Below are 21,413 nucleotides of genomic sequence, written 5' to 3'. Positions count from 1 at the left end.
CATTTTTCTTGGAGCCCTTTTACAAGAAACAATTTCATCTTGTCTCTGGCAGTAAACAGTGCTTGATGCTCCTCAAGTCTCTGATTGAAGGCCTGAAACAACGTTTCCCCAAAGAGCTGGATCACCTCTGCTCGTACCACGGGAAGACAGTCTTCCTACACACCCTGTCCATCAGGTAGGACATCTTTATTACTATGAAATATCTTTATTATCATTGTAAGAATGGAAACGTAGCACTTGTGGTTGTTGTCAAAGTATTATAAGCAGCTGCTGTAACAGCCTTGTGGACGTTGTTGCATTAGTAGTAGCTCTGTCAGTAGTGTCAACGGTAGTTATAGTGTTATCATTGTAAATTGAATATCCTTGGATTTTATGCATTTAAAGCATCTATAATCCGTTTTTATAATAATAATATAAACAATGTTACAATGTGAAGGGAGTCACTCGTAGGGATAAACCTACAGAGAATTCTCGCCTGAATCTGCAGCTTCCTTTGGCTTGATACGGAGCTTTACAATCAGTTTCAGCTCATTGACTCGAGAACAAAAACAGAGCCACAAACACAACAAAAAAATGATTGATAATGTTGCTCTGTAACTGTTAATGTTGTGTTGGTATTTGAACTAGTTTCCGCTGCCCCCAAGTGGCCAAAATAATTGGTTATTGCAGGTGAAAGACACCTAATTGGACTTTATGATCAACATTTTCACTTTTTCTGCCATTTTACGACGACTATTCGATTAATTAAAAAAATAAGCAACATATTACTCAGTCATATAAAAAAATAAATTAATTAAAAAATGTATAAATAATATAGATAATCAATAATTGCAGCGTTATTTAGCTGTTTGTTTGTTAGAGATTATAGTAGTTTTTGAAGTGATATTAGAACTGGTTGTAAAAACTACTATTAAATATCCTTCAGTATCATAATTTCTCTTTCAGTCATATCTGGGACACCTTTTTCCCCTGTCAGCTTCGACGACTCCATGTGGGATCTGCTTCCTGCACCTCCTCGGGGCCCTGGAGAGCCACGCTCGCACGGGCCTCCTCCCTCACTTCTTCGTGCCCAACTGCAACCTCTTATCCCCGGCACTCCTCCCTCGCAGAGTGCTGGCTTTCCTCATCAGTGCTTTGGAGGAGCAGAGGAGAGAAGGACTGCCCCTGCTGAGGCATCCAGCTCCTGTCCCACCACTCAGACTGATGAGTCCTACAGGAGACACCTCTGAGATATCCACCGACAAGTCGTCCATGCTGACTACAGTTCTCTCTCTGGACACTGCATTTATGAATAAACTGGTCCTGCTGTTTGTTGTAGCTGTAGTTTGTGTCCTATTTTGTATGTAAGTGTATGGAGTGTATGAATTAGGTGAAAACAGGGAGCCTAATAAAGGGCATTATTTCTTATTGATTCTAATTGATCTGTGACTATTTCAAATATTATATTCCCATGGTGATAAAGAAGGTTTTAATAATGTATAATGAAAAGGGAAAATAATTATCCTCATGTTTACTTTTAATGCAGATTGTTTCAGAAATGTTCTAATGGGAGATTTCATTCTTGTAGTTCTTTTCAAAAAGAGAAAACCCTGTATGAATGTTTTCCTTTCCTTCCTTATTTCAGATGAGACTAACATCAAGACCTTTTTTATAAAAATTCTTTGGTACCTTTTGTTTTAATGTAAAATGTTTTGTATTGTTTTATGTTTTTGTAACTCTTTGTTTACTGTCATCTCTTGTAGATTAAATAATTATACCTCATCTTTTTGCTGTAAAAACGAATAATAGGTGTTGAAGAGACACACTGTATGGCAAAAGCATGTACTGTGAAAAGCCAATAAACAAGGCCACAACTAAGGAATGTTTTTGTCAACAATTAATCTGATGATTATTTTCTCAATTAATTCTAAATAAATAAAAAACAAGATGTTCAATTTGAAACGAGTATTATTTATATATAAGTGGCAAATTGGGATATTTGGGAATATTGAACCAGTGGGAATGATTTGAAAAATATTATAATTTTTTATTGTCAAAATTGTTGCTAATTAATTGCCTCTTCATCAATTGATTATTCAACTAATTAACTCCAATCAGCTAATCGTTTCAACTCTACTCATGAACAAATAAACGCTGTGAAGATACTTGTGCGATGATTCAAACCTATTAAATACAATAGACAAGAAAATAATGTACTTATGTTGTTGCTTATAGTACCGTAAACCGGAACCCTCACGTTTCAGCGCGATGTTTCCCCGAGATGATTTGCGGTGAACACTTCACTATAAATTCGTTTCGCCGGAAACGTTTCGCCCTCTTCTAGTGATCCAACATGGCGGTGAGTACTGTCTCACACCGTACGATGGTGATCATACGTGAAGTTGTAGTTGAAATCTACAATCATCGGCGCTGTTGGGTCATCCTAACTGCTCCTTGACGTACAGAGACTTAAACTCTAATATGAAGGATTAAACTAGAGCCGTATTTGTTTAACAAATTAAACGGAAGACAGTTTAACTAAAAAAGCGAGTGATGCTAACAGGCTAGCTACAGGAATATACGGTTGACTCGTACGTTTGTAGTAATATTCAGTCATTGAAGACTATATTTTCGTTGTATAATGACACCAAGGCTACGCAGCAGGCTTGTCTCTATTGTTATTGTGATATGTATAGTTGTGTATAAGTTGTGTACTTTCCGGACACGTAACGTTAGGTGACAAAGCTAACAGAAGCAGCGGGGATATGTACGGACATGTTCTCCGGCCGGCATGTGTTAGTCTGAGACTGTTGGTAGTTAAATGTAGAGACAGAGGAGAGCATTGCGAGAAGTCGTGGCTTTAAATACGATGAGTGTGTATTTTAACCTGAAGCTTACTGTTGAGTTGTTGAAATGTTCGTGTATCTGTCTAACCTGATAGCAGGCTAACGCTAATAGGTAAACTCAACATGGCAGCCGCGGTTGACAAGGTGTTGCAACTTCTTCGTAGTCATTTCTCTTTGTGACTTTATATTGTGAATTCAACAGTTTGTCTTGTGTCCTCCAGGAACAGGGTGAGAAGAAGGAGAACCCCATGCGAGAGCTTCGCATTCGCAAGCTCTGCCTGAACATCTGCGTCGGTGAGAGCGGAGACAGACTGACCCGTGCTGCTAAGGTGCTGGAGCAGCTCACCGGGCAGACCCCCGTCTTCTCAAAGGGTGAGTGTTTGTAGAAGTGTTGAGGTACAGCCTTTAGTGAAGTAATGTTTTATCCAACACCACGATGAAGGCCTAATTATACGCATTCCTCGAGCTGACAGTCATGGTCAAACTTTTCTTAAGAGTGGGAAATATTTGATAAAGTAGTTGAACATGATAGTGGTTTTTTTTATTTTTTTTATATTGCTCTCTTGTATTCAATGTCCCGTTTTCTTTTCTCAGCCCGCTACACCGTGCGATCCTTCGGTATCCGCAGAAATGAAAAGATTGCTGTCCACTGCACCGTCCGTGGAGCCAAAGCAGAGGAGATCCTGGAAAAGGGACTCAAGGTTAGAAAGTCTCCACATCTCACTAGTTCAGTTGTTCCCAACTGTGCCGTCCTTGGCTCGTGACTTGACTGCAGGTTTCTTAAGATGTAGATCAACTAAAGAAAAATAGAGAGATGTTGGGTAAAATGAGGCTAAAAGCTGGTTTTGGTCTTTGTGTTTTCTTCAATTTAATATTAAAGAACAAAGTTGATGTGCTCATCATGCAAAAAACTATTCTATCGCCTTGTATTTGGGCTTGTTTGTACAGATGACAATGCGTCTTAGGTTCCATCATGATCAACTTTCCTAGAACAGAATGCATGCAGAAACTAAGTTATGTTTGACTGCTTTTATTTGGCTCCTGCTTTTGGCGGGTTATTTCAAATCTTGGTGTCACTCATCCAACTAGTGTTTGTGTTACATATAATGTTATGACTGTATTATTGCTTCTAGGTGCGAGAGTACGAGTTGAGAAAGAACAACTTCTCAGATACCGGAAACTTCGGCTTCGGTATCCAGGAGCACATCGATCTGGGTATCAAGTACGACCCCAGCATCGGCATCTACGGACTGGACTTCTACGTGGTAAGTGGCCCAAAAAACATCCTGTTACTGGTTGGATATTGTGGTGAGAGTTGCAGAAACCAATTATGTGAACAATTCTTAGTTGTAACGGCACAAAATTCCCAGTTTATTTCCTGTTGCAGTCTGTGTGACATAAGCCGACAGGAAGTAAACCTGGACCCAAGCTGTTGCCTAGAAATGAGTTTTCGTTGAAATGAAGTGGTGGAGTACATACAGATATGTGAGGTGTTTTATTTTGTAGGAAAGATTTGTCACATTAAATAAAGTGGTTGTTTTAAAGTTGTACCATTTGAGCGTCTAAATTTGAAAATTTCAAGTTAAGACAATTAAAACTCAGGATTTTTTCTTATCAAAGGTTTTATGTAAAGTGTGACATGATTTGTGCTTTACACGTTAAGATGTTGCAGCTGAGATAAGTGTTTGTAGAATTATGGAATGTGTAATTTTATTTAATGTAAAGGTCGTTAACTTGCTCCTCGGACTTCTACTTCAATCGGAGGTCAACAGAAGATCAGTTAAATGTTTCTAGATTTTTGTTGAATGTTTTGATTGTCTGAAGTAAATCATGTCTGTGGTCAGCTGACATGTTGATGAGGAACCTGATAAAGTACTAGAGGTGCAGATATCAAAAGTATGCTTGATAATGTGTTACTTTGCCAAATACAAACAGTTTTGTCTCCATAAAAAAGATTTCTTGTGTAAAATGTCTAACATCAGTATTAAATGTTAGTGCTGAAACAATAAGATGACTCATTTTTGATCGACCAATTATTGACCATGTAAGAAAGTGATTAATCTTTCAAATTGTTTATCTAGTAAAGATATGTAATTTCTTACTTGCGGCTTCTCAAATGTAAAGAGATGCTATTTTTCCTCTTTTATTTTTATTTTAGGAAATATACACTGGACTTGTTACTGAGTCTACTGAACTCCTTGAATCTGCCAACGTTATGTTGAACCAGTACTGAAGTCAAGAGGCCAGACAACCATTCAGTGATGTGGATCGATGCCTCTGCAGTGTTTATGTGTAACGGAGAGACGTTGCTGAAGCTTCTCTGACCACCTCTGTTGTCCCGTCTGTGTTCAGGTTCTGGGCAGACCCGGCTTCAGCATCGCCGACAAGAAGCGGAAAAGAGGCCGCATCGGTTTCAGGCACCGCATCCGCAAAGAGGAGGCCATGCGCTGGTTCCAGCAGAAAGTGAGTGTTGTCATTGACATCCTGAGACACCTGGAAACTGGTTTTGTTTAAAAGACAACTTCCTGGAAGAAACCAAAAGGAATATGTTTATGATGGGAGTTTTGGAAGCTTATTTACAGAAAATGTAAACCCAGAGTGGCTTATTATACTGACCGTCCGCCTCCAACGACATGCTAGAGAAACTGCTGCATGATTGTAAACTGGTCAATTAGATTTTTCATGATTTAATTAGATTGACTGCATTCTGTGGCTTTGACATTGTGTGTTGACTCTTTTCTGTGGCCCCCTGCAGCTGAAATATTACTTAAAGAATCAAATGTCATTTCTGTAGATTATGATCTAATATTTGTCTCTTTATTTCTTTCTTCAGTATGACGGCATCATCCTCCCCGGCAAGTAAAGGACCACCTTTTGATGTTGTTTGTAACAAATAAAATCTGAAAAAAGGACACTTTGTTTGGTGTTGTTACTGGGGTACTTCACCAGTGTACACGTTTAAGTCTCGCGGCTCACTTAAAGAAACTTGCACTTGTGTCATCGCCTAATTGGCTGCGTTTAATAGATTTTGGTTTGAGTTAAAGGGAAAAACTTTTGTGAATATAACCTTAAAATCAGGAACATCTGGACAGATGTGAAATGATACCATCACTTTTGTGATTGACGGCTCTTGGGTAAAGGCAAGAACAAACCAGTAAAGGGTGTTTATGTTCCACATCTATATGCAAAGCTGACACCTGGGCAGTGATGGGAAGTTCATGTACTGAAGTACTGCAAATACAACTCTGAACATGCTTCAATGTTTATGCTTTATATTTCTTTCTGCTCCACTACTTCCATTTGACCGCTATCATTCTAAATTACTTTGTATTGTTTAAAAACAGTTTATTGAGCATACAAAGTGAGATCCATTGTTAAGCAGTACATTTCCTGATGGTATATTAAATATAACTTGCCCCACCTCGACCAGCTACATCAAAATGTTGCTTACCTTGATTGCATTAGTAAAACGTTAGTGAAAGGGGCCATTCTTGCTGCATGAAAACTCTTCACATTTTGCTTATAATATTTTATTTAAAATGTCCAACAAACATTACTAGTTCTTACATAATGGTATTGTTTGTTTTGCTAAAGTAAGGGATATGAATCCTTCCACCAGTGCATCTTTAAAGTCTGTCAATCACACATCTCACGTAAAGTAATGATCCCTTTTTGTTGCTGAATTCAAAGCTCAATTTGCTCTAAACCAGACCTCTGACCTCTAATGACGAGTTTACTGCAGCACAGCTTCCATTCTGTTGTCGGATTACATTTCCCAGCAGCCTGGCCTGAAGTAGAAATAGAAAGTAAGACAGGAAATGGACATTTTTTGATCACTTTGGCTTTATTCAGTGAAACCACCAGCACAGAGTTCATCCAGTATCAAGTACGGAGGGATTCATCCAATCAGATGAGCCAGATTGACCTCATTGTATCTCATGTTAAAAATAATAATCAATAACTCGATAATGCAGCTGCCGCTCTTTGCAGTTTGTCTTCCCACCTGCTGGTGTCTCACTGGTTCCTTCAGTTGGTAGTTTCTTAGTTTCAGTAAAAATTAGATCAGTCAGAGAACTTCAAATGTTTTAAAACAAACAGGTGAGGCTTTGTTTTAAATTATTGGATTTATTTCTAAATTTGTATTAGGTATGTTATAAATATTATTCAAAATGTTCCTGCTTTAGTATACATTTTTGTTTTACTTCCTTTAAAATCTCACCTGTGTTATTGAGTTTACACCGTAATCCCTTTCACATTGCACTTATAAAATATTCACATTTAAGTACTACATCTGTTTTTTAAATACATTTTGTTACAGTTGCGCTGCTCTACTTCTGACAGATAACCATAAAATAAATGAGGTTTGTTTATTTCTAACCTGCTAAAGTTTGCTGGTGAGAAATCTAATCTAATTATTGTAATTCTTGTCAGAATCGGCTCATATTCCTGTCACAAACACACACTCCTGTCATTCTGTCTCTCTCACACACACACACACACATACACACTCTCACTTATTTTCACAGTTGAACGCTACCAACAGTGCTGAGATACATCTTTGTACACAAACTTTGAATAGTTTGTTCAACACACTCAAACGCATGCCACTGTTCCCGTCTTCATCATTCATCCTCCTCCTCCATCCATCACCTCTCTACCTCCACCTGCTCCACTAAACAATTCATCCCTTATCTACGTTTTTCTTCTCAGTTTCCATCAGTGTAAAACCTCCTGAGACCACTTTGGATCACACAAGATCTTTTCTTTCTTTCATACAAAACCAGCACATGGACATCTCATAGATCTGTATCTGGTTGTATTTTAGATTTGCAACTTTCTCTTGAAATTATAATAATGGAGGTCAGAAGTCAAGTAAATATGATTTTGAAACTCCCAAATCCCTTTGGGAAAGATTAAGGACCAATACTAAATCTAAATGGTGTAAATCTATGAAAAAGTGTATGTATTTATTTTATTATATGTATATACTGTATATGTATGTTAAATATTAATTTCAATTTTATATAATTTAGTTAAATAATGCTAAAAAGAATATCTCTCCTAGGTTGTATTGTTTTCTAAAGATTTTTAGGATTGTCTTTTTTTGTTGTCGTTTTTCAAAATTCTATTCTTTCCAAAATTCTTTATTTACAGATGAAAATACATTTTAATTTATTTTTAAGTAGATTCACTTTTCCAGACAGAATATATAACTGTATGTGGCCTATATAGAAACCCAATATAGAGCAGACATGATCCAGATGTTCTCCAGAGGTTGAACCAGCCTTCCTCTCCTCTAGTCTCTCTCATGCGTCCTGTCTCTCTATGCGGTGATGGTTTGGGAAGGAGCCATGCTGCTCTCTCTGCTCCGGTTCTTCACGACCTGCTGCTGCTGCTGCTCTTCGTGGGCCGGGGTGTTGCGGTGCTGCTGTCGGCGAGGCGCGTGACGGGGCGGCAGGGTCAAGGTACAGCAGGACACTCCCACCGTGGGCTCGGGCAGATCCTCCGCCATGGACCAGCTGTCTGTGGCCGGGTCGTACTTCTGGACGGCCGCCTTGTAGCGCTTCTCGGCCTCGTTCCAGCCGCCCAGCAGGTACAGCTTGTCGGCCAGCGGGGAGAGGCCGGCGGTGCTCACACCGAGGAGGAGAGGGGCGGCCCGGCTCCAGCCGCTGCTCTCCGGGGAGAAGACCTCCACGGACAGCACATCCACCCGCTCACCGCTGGGCCCCAGCTGGCTCCCTCCCACCACGTACACCTTCCCTCCGATGGCGGCGGAGCAGTGCCAGCCGCGTGGTGTCTCCATGGAGGCCTTCTCGCTCCAGGCATCGGTGTCCACGTTGTAACACGCCACGGAGCGGGAGTAGGCGCAGTTGATGTAACCACCGGTCACCAGGATGTCTCCAGAGGGCAGGGTGGCGCTGGAGTGGCAGCAGCGGGGCACCTCCATGGGAGCGCGCATCTGCCAGGCGTTGGAGGACGGCAGGTAGCTCTCGGTGGTGGCCAGCAGACCCTCCACGTTGCGGCCGCCGATGGCGAACAGGCGGCCGCCGCTGGCTGCCAGAGAGAAGTGGGTGCGCCGCTGTCTCATGCTGGCCAGGTGGAGCCAGGTGTTGAAGCGAGGGTCATATCTGTTGGGAGGTAAAGGGCAGAGGGTCACGTTCAGAGGGATCCCCAGACTCCCAGACCCCAGTGATGAGGACCATCAGGTGTGTCCTGTTTTACCTTGATGCCCTGTGTCTCAAAATCTAGATTGAAGACTTGTCATTACATGGTGCATGTTCCCCAACTAATTTATGTTTAATCAGGTTACCAACCTGCATATTTGGGACTAAGTGATTAATAGTAGCCTCCACTATAGGGTTAATCCGGCTATTGGTTTGTGTCTCGTCATACACTATTTACTGTGTTTATGTCAGACAGCAGCAATATATCACGATATATCGTATTGTGACACGTGTATCACGATACGCATCATGTCGTGAGGCGCTTGCCAATCCACAGCACTAAACAGCAGCACCCTGCTACCTGCTGAGGGTGCTGACGGCGTGCTTGGCCTGGTTGCGGGCGTCGTTCTGGTCCTCCCCTCCGGCCACGTACAGGAAGCCGTCCATCACTGCCACGCACTGGTTGAAGCTCTTCGCCGGCAGCTGGGTGAGGTGACGCCAGGTGGCTGCTCCTTCGCGAGGGTCCCTCCACAGCACCTGGATTACAGAGGTCAAAGGTCAGCAAGGTTTTTTTTAATGTTTTTTTTACTATGGTGGTGGATAATAGAGACAACACCAAAGCACCGACCTCGCGGCTGAGAGCTCTCTCAGTGAGAGACGGCCGACCACCGACGGTGAGCAGAGTCTGCTGACCGGCTCGGACCTGCGTGCGTCGGGACTGCAGGGTGTTCTGCTGGAAGGGCAGCAGGTGGTAGTTCATGGCGTCCACCAGCAGGCGGTGACAGTGCGGGTCCATCATCATGCGGGGCACCGGCTGGATCTGGCTCACCAGCTCGCTGGCGGGGATTGTCTCAAAGCGGATGTGGGACAGCAGCTCGGCGGCGTGAGCCTGACGAGAGACGTCGAAGTCGAGCCACCTCATGACCAACTGGAGGGAGAGTTTACAGGGAAGATATTTAATACATAGATACATGTCATGTGTTATGATATAAATCTCTTTACAAAGCACTTTTCAAAACCAAAAGGTACAAAAAGTGATTAGCATGTAGCTGCAAAACAGTCTAAAGGATGTCAAGTTCAAAATATATCAATAATATTGTTAGGAGGACGATAGAAAACAGATAAATTATTAAATATGTGCTGAAAATAGGAAATAAGCATTGGAAATGAGCTATTGGAAATAAAAGAAAAGTAAAATAAGTTTTAATTTATTCCATGAACTTCCATGATAAAGAGAAAAAACAAATAAATACCTTCTTTTAACTAACTGACTGGAGGTTTAATGAAAATTATAAAGCTTTATATTTCTTTTAACAAGCGATTTATTAAATTCAGTTATATTTTTTGCTTGTCTGATAACATTTTGCCACCGTTGTTGGTTTTCGGACTCACCCAAGGCAGCAAATTCAAATAAGTACATTATAAAATCAAAAATAAAATGCATTTGGTTTCATGAAACCAATTCCAGTGATAAAAGTAAAGCAGAAATGTAATCAAAACCTGAATCGTGATATTAATCTCGCAGTGCAGACAGACTCACATTTGGTCCGGTTTATAAATACAGCGATCGCTGCTTCTCTCAGCTGTCTGTCTATTTGTGTCTGTAACAGAGTTGCATATTAATACACAAGCTCTCTTGTATACAGTGAGATATTCTCAGCGGTTTCTGCCCACAATGCTGCATGGATCTGTGTTATGCTCTGAGCAGCTGGTCTGGGGTCTGTTTTTAGGCCCTGGATGAAAATAGCAGGAAGGCCCAGAGGGTCGACGAGTTAATACTGGAAGTCGGTCTCCTCCTAGAAGACTTGGCACTTCTCCTCAGTTAGGATATCAGTAGTAAATAAATTCATTAGACAGCAATATCAGATTTTAACCCAAATTTTCAGCTACAAATTTCAACTTTTGACCTTTAAAGACAAAGCGTGATCTCTGACCTGGAAGGCAGTGACCTCTGAAGGCAACAGCAGCAAGTCGTCCTGCAGGAAGGCGGAGATCTGCTCCAGGGTCAGCTGGGTGAAGAGCGGCGTGTCTGCGAACTGCACGAAGTTCTCCAGGACGAAGCGGCGGGCGGCGTCGCACACCGACGCCAGGCCGTAGGCGGCGGCGATGTTCCAGATGTAGACGCAGGTCTGCACGTTGAGCTCGGCCAGAAGGAAGTCCGTGCACATCTTGAGGAGCTGAGGGATCTGCAGGGTAGCGGCGGCCGAGGCGGTGCAGCCGATGGTGTACAGGGACATGTGGACGCGACCCAGGTAGGCGAAGGTAATGACATTAGCCAGGCCTGCAGACCGAGCGAGACAGGACATTTCACTTAAAACCAGATATTTCTGAGGAAGCAGAAAACTGCTGTGGACAGGAGAAACTGGATACTTGAAAACTGATATCTTTACGTAAATTTCTCCAAGACAATTTAAAGTTGGACATTTTAGCTCCTCAATGCACCATCATATGCTTCTTTTTAGGGCTACAACTAATGTTCTTTTTATATTAATCAGGAGATTATTTTCTCAATTCATCATTTGGCCCATAAAATGTTCGAAAATAGGGACTGAAGGCAAAACTTCACAAAACTCAAAGATATTCAATTTGCCATCACATAACTCAAAATAAAATAAAGAAGAATCCACAATTGTCAAGCTGAGACTACAGAATTCTGTGAATCGACTAATCGTTCTCATTTTATACAAATTTCCTGAAGGTTAAACATAATATATTTGGCAGCTAGAAAGTTTGGCATCTTGATCTGAACTTCAAATATTGGAAACATTACTGTAATATCACGGCTCAGCTTATACTGAATTGGTGTACCTAGAGGTGAGAGGGAGGGGAGCTCCAGGCGCTTCATGCCCGGGTCTTTGGCCAGAATCTCTCTGAAGTACTGACTGATGGAGGAGATGACCAGCTTGTGGACGTCAAAGGCTTTCGTCTTACAGGCCAACTCCAGGTCAGTCAGGAACCTGAGGAGCAGAGCAGGAGGATGGATGACACACGTGCCTGTGACAATAACGCATGACACAATACAATACACATGTTATGATGTTGTACCGCATCACAATTGTGTTGTATCGTATTGTAATTTTATTGTAAAGTATCACAATTGTATCGTGATTGCATTGTATTGTAATTATATCATACCGTAATTGTACTGTATTGTAATGTATGGTCATAATTGTGTCATATTCTAATTGTAAATTATCATAACTGTAATTTACTATAATTTTACCATATTGTGATTTTACTTCGTTATTGTATTAAATCAAAATGATATTGTTATTGTATTGCATGGTGATTGTATTGTAATTTTAGCATGTTGTTATTGAAGCGTATCGTATTTGTTGCGTATTGTACTTGTACCTCATTGTTATTTCATGCCTTATAATTGTACTTTATTGTAAAAGTATTGTATCCAAACTGTATTCTATCGTGAATATATCATATCTAAACTATATCGTATTGTGTCATAGTCGTATCGTATCGCTATTGTGCCGTATAGTAATTGTATCAACTCATATCGCAATTGTTTTGCATCAAGTGCAATGCAATACAGGAAGTATCGGAACCCACTTCTCCTGCCGCATCTTGCTGAGCTCCTCCAGCAGGGCGTTGCCGTGCAGGGGTCGTGTCAGCTCGCTGCCCAGGCCGAGGCCTCGTTCTCCGGGCTTGATGACCGGCGGCGGCAGCGGCAGATTGAGGCTGTTCAGCTGAGCGATGTCCAGCGCCGCCATCTGCTCGATCTTCTTCACCCCGCTCTCCACCACCACCACACCGTCACCACGGTGCTCCACCTTCAGCTGGGCTGGGGCGGTCTCCACGGCGACCTGAGGGATGGTTTCTACGGAGGGCTTCTTCTGGCGGGAGGCCTTCTTCTTGGGCGCCATCGTTTGCCCGTTGAGGTTGTCTTTTTTAGATTTTAACATGCGTTTACTTTACACTAAATGGTTTCCTACTGTAAGTAAGGTTTACTGAGTTGACTTCTTGAAAGGTAGGGACACTGTTTCACTTGCTAGAAATCCAGCTGATCAACAAAAATACAATTTATTAAAATGTTTCTTGACACTCAGGCCTATGAGTTAAGTCCTCTTCTTTTAGCTGGAGGTCGTAGCTAAGAATGTTGGACTGGTTTGACTGGTTTGGGATTATTTGGGATTTCGTTGGTGTTTTTACTTGAACACAGCACACAGCACCTGGAAAAAAAGGACAAGTGAAGAATTGTTCAAACCCTTTGCTCTTTATTTCATTGATCTTTACATTCATTAAAAAGTTAAGTTGACTGTCATGTAACTGACCCATTAAAAGGTCCAGTTTAAGACTTTTTGGAAGAACATGCTGTATATACAGTAGAAATGCAGCAATGTTGCTTGATGGATCACCGGTGTATTCATTTATTCCATATATTTTACATTTGTGTCAAAAATGTTATTCTGACTTCTGTTAATTTCAATACAGTTGTTGAAAGCACATATTTCACATAAACAAGGCTTTTTTACATATTACATCTTTGGTGTACCAGAAGCAATAAGTCTCAGTTTTTGGATATTTTAATGTTTGTCTAACTTTAGGCAGCCTTTAATTTGGATTAATTGAAGATACGTGTGAAAATCAGCATTCAGAGGTATAGAACGAAGGCGTTCTGTTGTTTTTGACTTTTTTAAGCGATGTGTGCTTTAATATAACTTTGACAATGATATAAAATACCATAATGTCCACAGAAATGGATGAGATCTGTAAAGCAAAATGCAACGGTCTGGAACTTGATTTTCCTCCAGCACTGAAATGATGCACAATAACATGTATATACAGGAATTTCATTCCAAAGCTACTCTAAAGAAAACAAGAGTCACTCTTCACTGCTCTTAAAATGCTTTGTCATGTCTCTTTTGTCCGAAACAATGCTTCTTTATATCTTGACTTATTAGAGGGAAAGATGTGCCTCAAAGCCAACAGTGAGCTCCTCATAAACAACCGACAACAGGTCCCTGGCAAATGTTTCCAGCCTTTAAACCACAGTATCATGGTCGCTGGAGGACACGACAAACCCACTGACAGATGCGCATTTCTCCGCTAATCTCTAACGTCACACAACACAACAACACACAGGCTGACACCTTTTTCTGAGTCCAACTGAGGGTCACCTACAAACTCTCTGTCTCTGAGCCAGCAGCAGTGTGAATGACAGGCACGAGTGCAGTAATGAAGCTCAGGGTTAGGTTTTTGTGGTTTACAGTAGCCACAAGGAATTTAATGCAACTGGGGGAGCCTTATTCATGATCGCAATGAGCCGCAGTCTGCCAACTTCAGCAGAGAGGGGAGACTGACGGAGAGTCGAGGGAGTCTGAGATAAACAAATAGGAGAGATGGTGGGCATGGAGGATAATGGAGGGGTCATGCAGAGCATATATTTAAGTTTTTGTTGTGGGTTTTTTGTACTTTGTGTGCTTGGTTGGTTTAGTTTTGTATCTGTTGCGTGAGGCCTGGCTGGAAGGAATTACTCAAACCGGAACAATGCAACAACAACAACCAGCCATAAGTGGTCAACAATAGTGTCCAAACTCTAGCAAATTTTATAATGATATTAAAGGCAATGAGCGCGTGGTGATTTCACCAATTGGCAGCATATTTGAGGAAGCAAAACAATGGGGTATTTTTAGTTTTCACGTCCACTAACTCTTTGTTGTGCTCTTTTTTTTGGTTAAAACTTTTAGTTGCATTTTTCATGTCTTATATTTACACCAATCTCTGTCAGTCAGTCGGTTCACCACTTTCGTCCGTACTGAAATAACTGCAACTGTTGAATGGATTTCCATGAATCTGATTCCCAGTGGATGAAACCTAATAACTTTGTGGATCTTCTGACTTTTCATCTAGCGCCATAATCAGCTCCAATTTTCAGTTTGTCCAGTTATTACCAAATATCTGCAAAACTAATGGCATTCACTTTAGGCTAAGCTCTATCTTGTTCAGTGCAAATTAGCAAATGTTAGCATGCTAACAAGCTAAATTAACATGGTGAAAATGGTAAACATCAGTATGTTAGGATTGTCATTGTGAGCGACTTAGCATGTCTACATTAGCATTTAGTTCAAGTACAGCATCACAGAGCTGCTAGTATGACTGCAGAATCTTAAATGGACAGTTTGTAGGATTTGGCGTCATCGAGAGGTGAGGTTGCAACCAACTGAAACTTCTCCAGTTCGTCAAGCGTGTAGTCGAACTATGCTGGCCAACAAGAAAACGTTAAAATGCAAATATCCGTATCTGGAGCCATGTTTAGTTTGTCTGTTCTTGGCTACTGTAGAAACATGACTCTGTGAAGAGGACCTGCTCCTATGTTGGTATAAATGGCTCCTTCTAAGGTAACTAAAACACAACCATTTTCAGGTTATTATACACTAAGGAAAATATACGTATTAATATTGTATTCAATTCCTGCCAATAGATACCCCCTAAATGCCACGCACTGTTCCTTTAAGTATTGTGTATAATGTAACTTCAATTAGACATTTTATGGTCATTAATTGTCATGGAAAGTTTATTGAGCTTAACGCTCTTGAAACAACGTCAGATATCTTTTTTCATAATATTAAAGATTAGTGTCGCTAAGGCTAATTGATTTTCCATTACTTTCTTAAACTAAAGCTGTATGTCTCTATTTTTAAATACCTTCTCCAACCATATCACACCACTGTCTGTGACCTCTTTAATAACTTCATCTAGTGGCCATTTTGAATAATACTGACAATGCTGATAATGCTGCTACCAGTGCTTCTGACCACAAACATGTACATGACTCTCCCCCTCCCTCTTTCCACCCCTCCTCCTCATTCGCTCAGCGTCTGAACTTGGCTCTTTTTAAATAGCATCTATTGGCTCGCCGGCCAACGAGGCCCCACACATGGACAGCGGACCGAGGCAGGATGGCACATGACGGGGCAGCAGCTGTTGTCGGTGTCATATGAAGAGGAGGGGCTCACCGTTACAGACCATAGGCTACTTGTTGATATGTTGCAATCCCCCTTTATACAGTTGGAACAGCAACGATTCGCAGCCAGGACACTGTATAACTTCAATACACCACAAATTAACCAAGAAGAAGAGTTATTTATTATTTGACAGCAGCCAAGAGTTTCTGTGAATGTGACCCTGAGCTATTGAAACATGTGGGGAGATGATGAGTTAAATGTCAGGGCCAACTGGAGACATGAGGGGCAGGATGATGTCAAACACATATTTGATTGATGCAAAAACAACAAGGTGGAAGATAAGAAATATATCTTATGACTTGTTATTACTAATGAGCAGTATGGTCTTAATAATCACACGTTCCATAGACCTTGATAAAGTATTCCTAATACCTCACTCACAACAGAAACAATCTCCTTCCACAAATAATAACAGATGCATCTCCTTTACTTAAGTAAAAGTACCAAAATCACAGTGTAAAAATACTCCATTACAAGTTAAAGTACACAATAATTATCAGAAGAATTTACTTAAAGTATCAAAGTAAAAGTACTCACTTATATATTATTATATAATACATTATCATATTACAAATACTTATGCATCAATGTGAAAGCAGCATTTTACTGTTTTAACTACTTTAGTACAGCGGTTGTCAACATAAGGGTTAGTCCACAAAGGGTAAGCAGATCAATCTGAGGGGTCGTGAGATGATTAATAAGGGCAGGAAAGAAGAAAAAACAAAGTTATGTTTCACAAATTTATTTCCATTTTTTGGACTTTTCTCTAATATTTGTTTTGTTTTTTAATTATGTGATACTTTTATCTTTTTGGGCTTCAAGTTGTTATTTAAATGAAACTATCTGAAAGGTTGAGATGTTAAGTTAAAGAGTAACTGTAGCTGTATATAACTGTTGTGGAGAAGAAGTATAAAGTAGTATAGAAATACAAGGGTCTCTAAAGTACAAGTACAGTATTATAAACCCTCTGCAGTTCAAATCCACGAAATGTAAAATCAAGGTCTTGTTCAGTGATTCTGTGGCATGAAAATAATCTCTGCAGAGATCAGCCTTCAGAAATATCCAAGACCAAGGTTGGCGCAGGGAGCAGCTGCTCTGTCAACCACTACCCCCAACCACCACCACCACCACCATCATCACTGACAGATATACTGGAACTAACACCAGCATCTGCTTTCTAAGCAACAGCCTGATAAACAACCGAAGGAGGATACATAGTCTTGTAGATCATTTTACACCTTCCCATTGTTAAACACTACTGACAATTAATGTGGAAATGCTTTACTTTTAAGGTATTCAAATTCCTCATTATTTCCATAAAATGTCCTTAGAACTGTGTATTTTAGTACTAATTACAGGTAAAACAGGTTTAATTGGTGCACTCCCAATTGAATAATTTAAAATGAATGCTAATGAAATTGATAACCTGTGACTTAGTCACACTGCTCATTCATTTCGTACGTATTTTACTTTGTTTTTAAGTATTTATATGTGTATGTTACCCATAGTATTTGGGTACTGATATTGTAGGTGCAGTATATATGAGTGTGTGTGTGTGTGTGTGTGCCTTTTTTTCTTTATTCTACTTTTTCCTCCTTTTCTTTTCTTCTCATATTTTTTTTTACAATCTAAGTTATTGTGATGGCAATGAGAAAAAAAACCCACAAGAAATAATTACTTTTTTAATAATAATGAGCAGGGAAGAAACAATTATTGGCTTAAATGGAACAGTGGAAACAAACAACTATAGACTTTAGAACTAATTTCACAGGAAACGTTTGTGTAATTATGAGGAAACAGACTTCAAAAATAGTGTTATTAATATTTTCCTGTCATGAACTACTAACTATGTGTTACTATGTTATAATAATATACAAAACTGGAGCCTTGAGGGTTTTTAAAAATGTAGCTAAACTCCAAAAGGTTGCAGATGTCAGTAACAGGTCAGACACCAAACAAAGTTATGATTTGCAGTGACAATGTGATCCAAAGGGTATGAGTTCCTAAATTATTTTTCAAAATTTCGAAACAAACTTTGTGTTAACATTTAAAGGCCTGAGACTAAAATGCAGTAATCCATGTTTATAACATCAAATGTCATGTTTAAAGCAATGTTATAGTATCAAAACTCTCCTCAGTTATCTAATGACTGTTTTGTGTCTCGTGGAGAAAAACAAAAACCTGTTCCTCGATGCGAATTAAAACAATTAAAAGTAATTGCAGATTAATTTGTGGTTGTCAGGTGATGTGTGTATGTATGTGTGTGTGTGTGTGTGTGTGTGTGTGTGTGTGTGTGTGTGTGTGTGTGTGTTAACTCAAACAGAAAAATAAACAGTTTTAGTGCATAAGTAAAGGAGAAGGGCAGTAATCTAAGCACCCGGGGCCCTTCGTTTTATTTTTGGACGCCGACCTCAGTGTGAATCTGCTCGGAGTGTTTGAAGCTTTACAGAGGGAAAAAGACAACTGACATGAGGCAAAGCGTTGTGACGCTTCAGTCAGAGCTGTGGTTTTAAGGAGTGTTAACAGAGGACACAACAACTGTGAGCAACAACCACATTCTTATGATTCCAGTCCACTGAGTGTCTTTATCGGTCTGTTTTGATGTATATTACCGTGATTAGGTTTGGGTACGAGTGTATTTTAAAAGTTTGAGCAGGGCCAGCTGTTTCCAATCTTTATGCTAAGCTAAGCTACTTTGCTCTGGCTCCATACTTAACACACAAACATGAGATTTACATAATTCTATACACTTAACTCTCTCCAACAAAGCAAATAATTGCATTCCCAAAAATTGCGAACTGATTCTTTTAACCCTCTAATAAATGATTTATTCGTCCACTTGTAGGCAGTGTAAACAAGCTGTGAACATGAGAAAGTGACACGGTAACAGGTTTTAAGTTGATATGACAGATATGTTAGCGTGCAGTTGCTAATTTACCCATCTAGCAGTTACCGAGCAACATTATGACTCACTAGGAGTTGTGTTTGTGTCCACCTGATGAATGTAAGTCCATATTCTCTCACTTTTGGCTGTTTTTGGTCTCCACCAACTCCAGAGGAAAATATCTGTCCCGCTAGCTGCTAAATGCTCCACTATGTTTACCAGCTAGTCGCTAACTGTGTCTATCTGTTGTTTGATGCTGAGCAGATAGTGTACAGTGGGCTTTTACAGCTTTTTTGATGAAAACAGCTGCCTGCTGCATCCAAAAACTACAATATGAGAGCGGTGAGAGTGAACAAGAACAGTTATGTTGCTATAAATTCAAAACAATTGGATAAAAGACGCTAAAACACATAATTTAAAAAAAAACTAAACAACCAAAGTGCTCTTAACTGCAGGGCTCTGGTATAAAGTTGCTGCAGGAAAGAATCCTAAAACTCAGAAATGAGTCAGCATTTTTGGACTTCCCGTTTCCCTCGTCTTGAGGTCAACGTTACTTTTGACTGTTTTTGGTTAGGAGCCTGAAATAAGGTCTGTGTTTAACACAAGCTTAAGAGATTTTTACGTTTTGTTCTACGATATAAAACAAATGGCTGAATGAGACTTCAAAACATCGTCACTAGAACACTAGTCAACCTTTAAGCTTAGTGGTAGTGACGTTGAAGTCATGTGACCGTGCTGTAGTCTATTTAAAGCCTAACATTAGCTTTTTACTCCTGCCGATTGTATTTACGCTAGAAAAATCCTTCCTGAATTTTATCTTGCTGAACAGAAGTAAGTATCATAAATGTTTGCCACAGAGCTTAATTCTGCAATAATCCAAAATCCAAAGGAAAAATCCAAGTGTTTCTGTTATTTTGTCCACCACTTGAACCTACACATACACACAAAAAACACCACCCTGCGTGCCTTCCCAACTCTTCTATCGTTCTGTGGCTGCAGCTGAATTCCATGACTATCTTGTGTGTGTATTTATAGGCGCTGACACACACAACATGTACTTTGTGTGTGTATTTTGTGTGTGTTTTACAGCTAAGGACTGGAAAGAGGAGGACCGACACCCCCCCTGCAGAGTAGTAATATCCACACGGCCACTGGCAACTTCTTCACATTGTTTCCATTCAGCGGTTAAATATGAATATAAGTATACATTACAAATTATTACGATTATGTCATTAGATGTATCATTTGATATGTGGTTTCCAGTGGTGGTATTCATACAGTATATTTTACTTCAGGAAAAGTAACAATAACACAATGTAAAAATAATATTAATAATAATAATAAAACTAGCACAAGTAAAACTACAAAAGTATTAAGTATAAGTGAAATGTAATTAAAGTATAAAATGTAAAAGTACTATTATAATACTCTCTGTCAGAGTGTTATAATATCATATATTATTTGAATATTATAACTGAAGAGGCATTAACACACAAACAGCATTTCAATGTTCAAGCTCGTAGTGGTGGAGCGAATATTAACTTCTTCTTATGCTGTTAGATAGATTATATAAATTCATATGTTTTGTTTGTAAAATCTTTAGAGTAACTATAACTCCAGCTGTCACATAAATGTAGTGAAGCAAAAACTACAATATTTCCCTCTAAAATGTAGTGGAGTAGAAATATAAAGTACAACGACCTCAAAATTGAATTTAACACATTACTAGATTAAATGCACTTCACTGATGAGTTCTGTTGGTGACAACAGACAAGTTCTCATTTCGATTCACTCTTGTGAGACCTTTGTGGGAATTAAAGTGTAAGAGGAGATTTTAAGACATTAAAACTTTGGTTCCTTAAAGTGACAAACTCTTTAAATAAGTGTATTTTTCTTTTACCTCTTTCTCCTTCCTGGTTCCTGCTCTTCTTTCCTTCCTTTTGGTCTCTCAGCGTCTCTCTCGAAACTCTCTTTTACGTTCTTTCTTTTCTTTGTTGTTTTTCTCTAACAGGCTCTTTGCTTCGTCCGTCTGTCCTCTGTCAGAGGGCTGTGTGTGTGCGCGTGTTTGTGTGTGTGTGTGTGTGTGTCAGCATCAAAAGAAAATCAGGGTCCCAACCAACGCTGTGACGTATGACTCTACCCTCCGCTTAAACCTCTAAAATCCAACCATGCTCACATCAGAGCCTCTTCTGTCATTCCACCTCCTCCAACATCCACCTCCATCTCCAAATACAGGCACTCGGCGTCGCCCTCCCCTCCAAAAATATCCCATTAGAGGACAGCTCTTTTAGCACCCAACCCCGCCCTCACCCACCTCACCCCCCTCATGGCCTTTGGGTTTCAGGTTTTAAATTTGACTGCTTTCTTTCTTTGATTGTTAATCTCACTCATTCCTCTTTAACACCAACAAAACAGGAGAAACTCTCCCCGGGGACCTGCATGAACAGGTTTAGAGCATGTTATCTAATGTATCTCCAAAGAGGGAACACAGGTCTCTTTAGTTACTAGAGGATTACTACAGAGTTACTATCTATTAACTAACAATGATGGAAGTTGAGAT

The 21,413-nt window shown here is 40.0% G+C and overlaps 2 protein-coding genes and 1 pseudogene across 2 annotated transcripts; 2 read left to right on the top strand and 1 right to left on the bottom strand.

Annotated features, from left to right (window-relative positions):
* LOC137872960 (uncharacterized) overlaps positions 1-1,628 on the top strand; it is a 6,604-nt pseudogene extending 4,976 nt beyond the window's left edge.
* A 654-nt stretch (positions 1,629-2,282) lies between these two features.
* On the top strand, positions 2,283-5,737 carry rpl11 (ribosomal protein L11). Its single transcript, XM_068710902.1, has 6 exons — positions 2,283-2,338; positions 3,047-3,197; positions 3,420-3,526; positions 3,959-4,090; positions 5,178-5,288; positions 5,659-5,737. The coding sequence occupies exons 1-6, from the start codon at positions 2,333-2,335 to the stop codon at positions 5,686-5,688; spliced, it is 537 nt and encodes a 178-aa protein (XP_068567003.1). The 5' UTR covers positions 2,283-2,332; the 3' UTR covers positions 5,689-5,737.
* Positions 5,738-6,650: 913 nt separating this feature from the next.
* klhl43 (kelch-like family member 43) lies at positions 6,651-21,080 on the bottom strand. Its single transcript, XM_068710901.1, has 7 exons — positions 20,754-21,080; positions 12,554-13,173; positions 11,798-11,946; positions 10,924-11,270; positions 9,618-9,917; positions 9,351-9,526; positions 6,651-8,953 (listed from the first exon to the last, which is right to left on the bottom strand). Exons 2-7 carry the CDS (start codon positions 12,904-12,906, stop codon positions 8,149-8,151), a joined length of 2,130 nt encoding a protein of 709 aa, XP_068567002.1. The 5' UTR covers positions 12,907-13,173; positions 20,754-21,080; the 3' UTR covers positions 6,651-8,148.
* Positions 21,081-21,413: the final 333 nt, after the last annotated feature.

This window comes from Cebidichthys violaceus, unplaced genomic scaffold (assembly GCF_023349555.1).
Source record: "Cebidichthys violaceus isolate CVI_PGR_0920_01 unplaced genomic scaffold, fCebVio1.0.p SCAF_16, whole genome shotgun sequence".
Classification (NCBI taxonomy): domain Eukaryota; kingdom Metazoa; phylum Chordata; class Actinopteri; order Perciformes; family Stichaeidae; genus Cebidichthys; species Cebidichthys violaceus.
This window is presented reverse-complemented; position numbering and strand designations above follow the sequence as displayed.

Coding starts and splice junctions, on each gene's coding strand:
- rpl11 (XM_068710902.1), top strand. Junction 3,527..3,958: donor TCCTGGAAAAGGGACTCAAG/GTTAGAAAGTCT, acceptor TATTGCTTCTAG/GTGCGAGAGTACGAGTTGAG. Junction 5,289..5,658: donor TGCGCTGGTTCCAGCAGAAA/GTGAGTGTTGTC, acceptor TTCTTTCTTCAG/TATGACGGCATCATCCTCCC.
- klhl43 (XM_068710901.1), bottom strand. CDS start 12,906: ATGTTAAAATCTAAAAAAGACAACCTCAACGGGCAAACGATGGCGCCC. Junction 9,527..9,617: donor AGAGAGCTCTCAGCCGCGAG/GTCGGTGCTTTG, acceptor TCTGTAATCCAG/GTGCTGTGGAGGGACCCTCG. Junction 8,954..9,350: donor GCCGTCAGCACCCTCAGCAG/GTAGCAGGGTGC, acceptor ACCTCCCAACAG/ATATGACCCTCGCTTCAACA.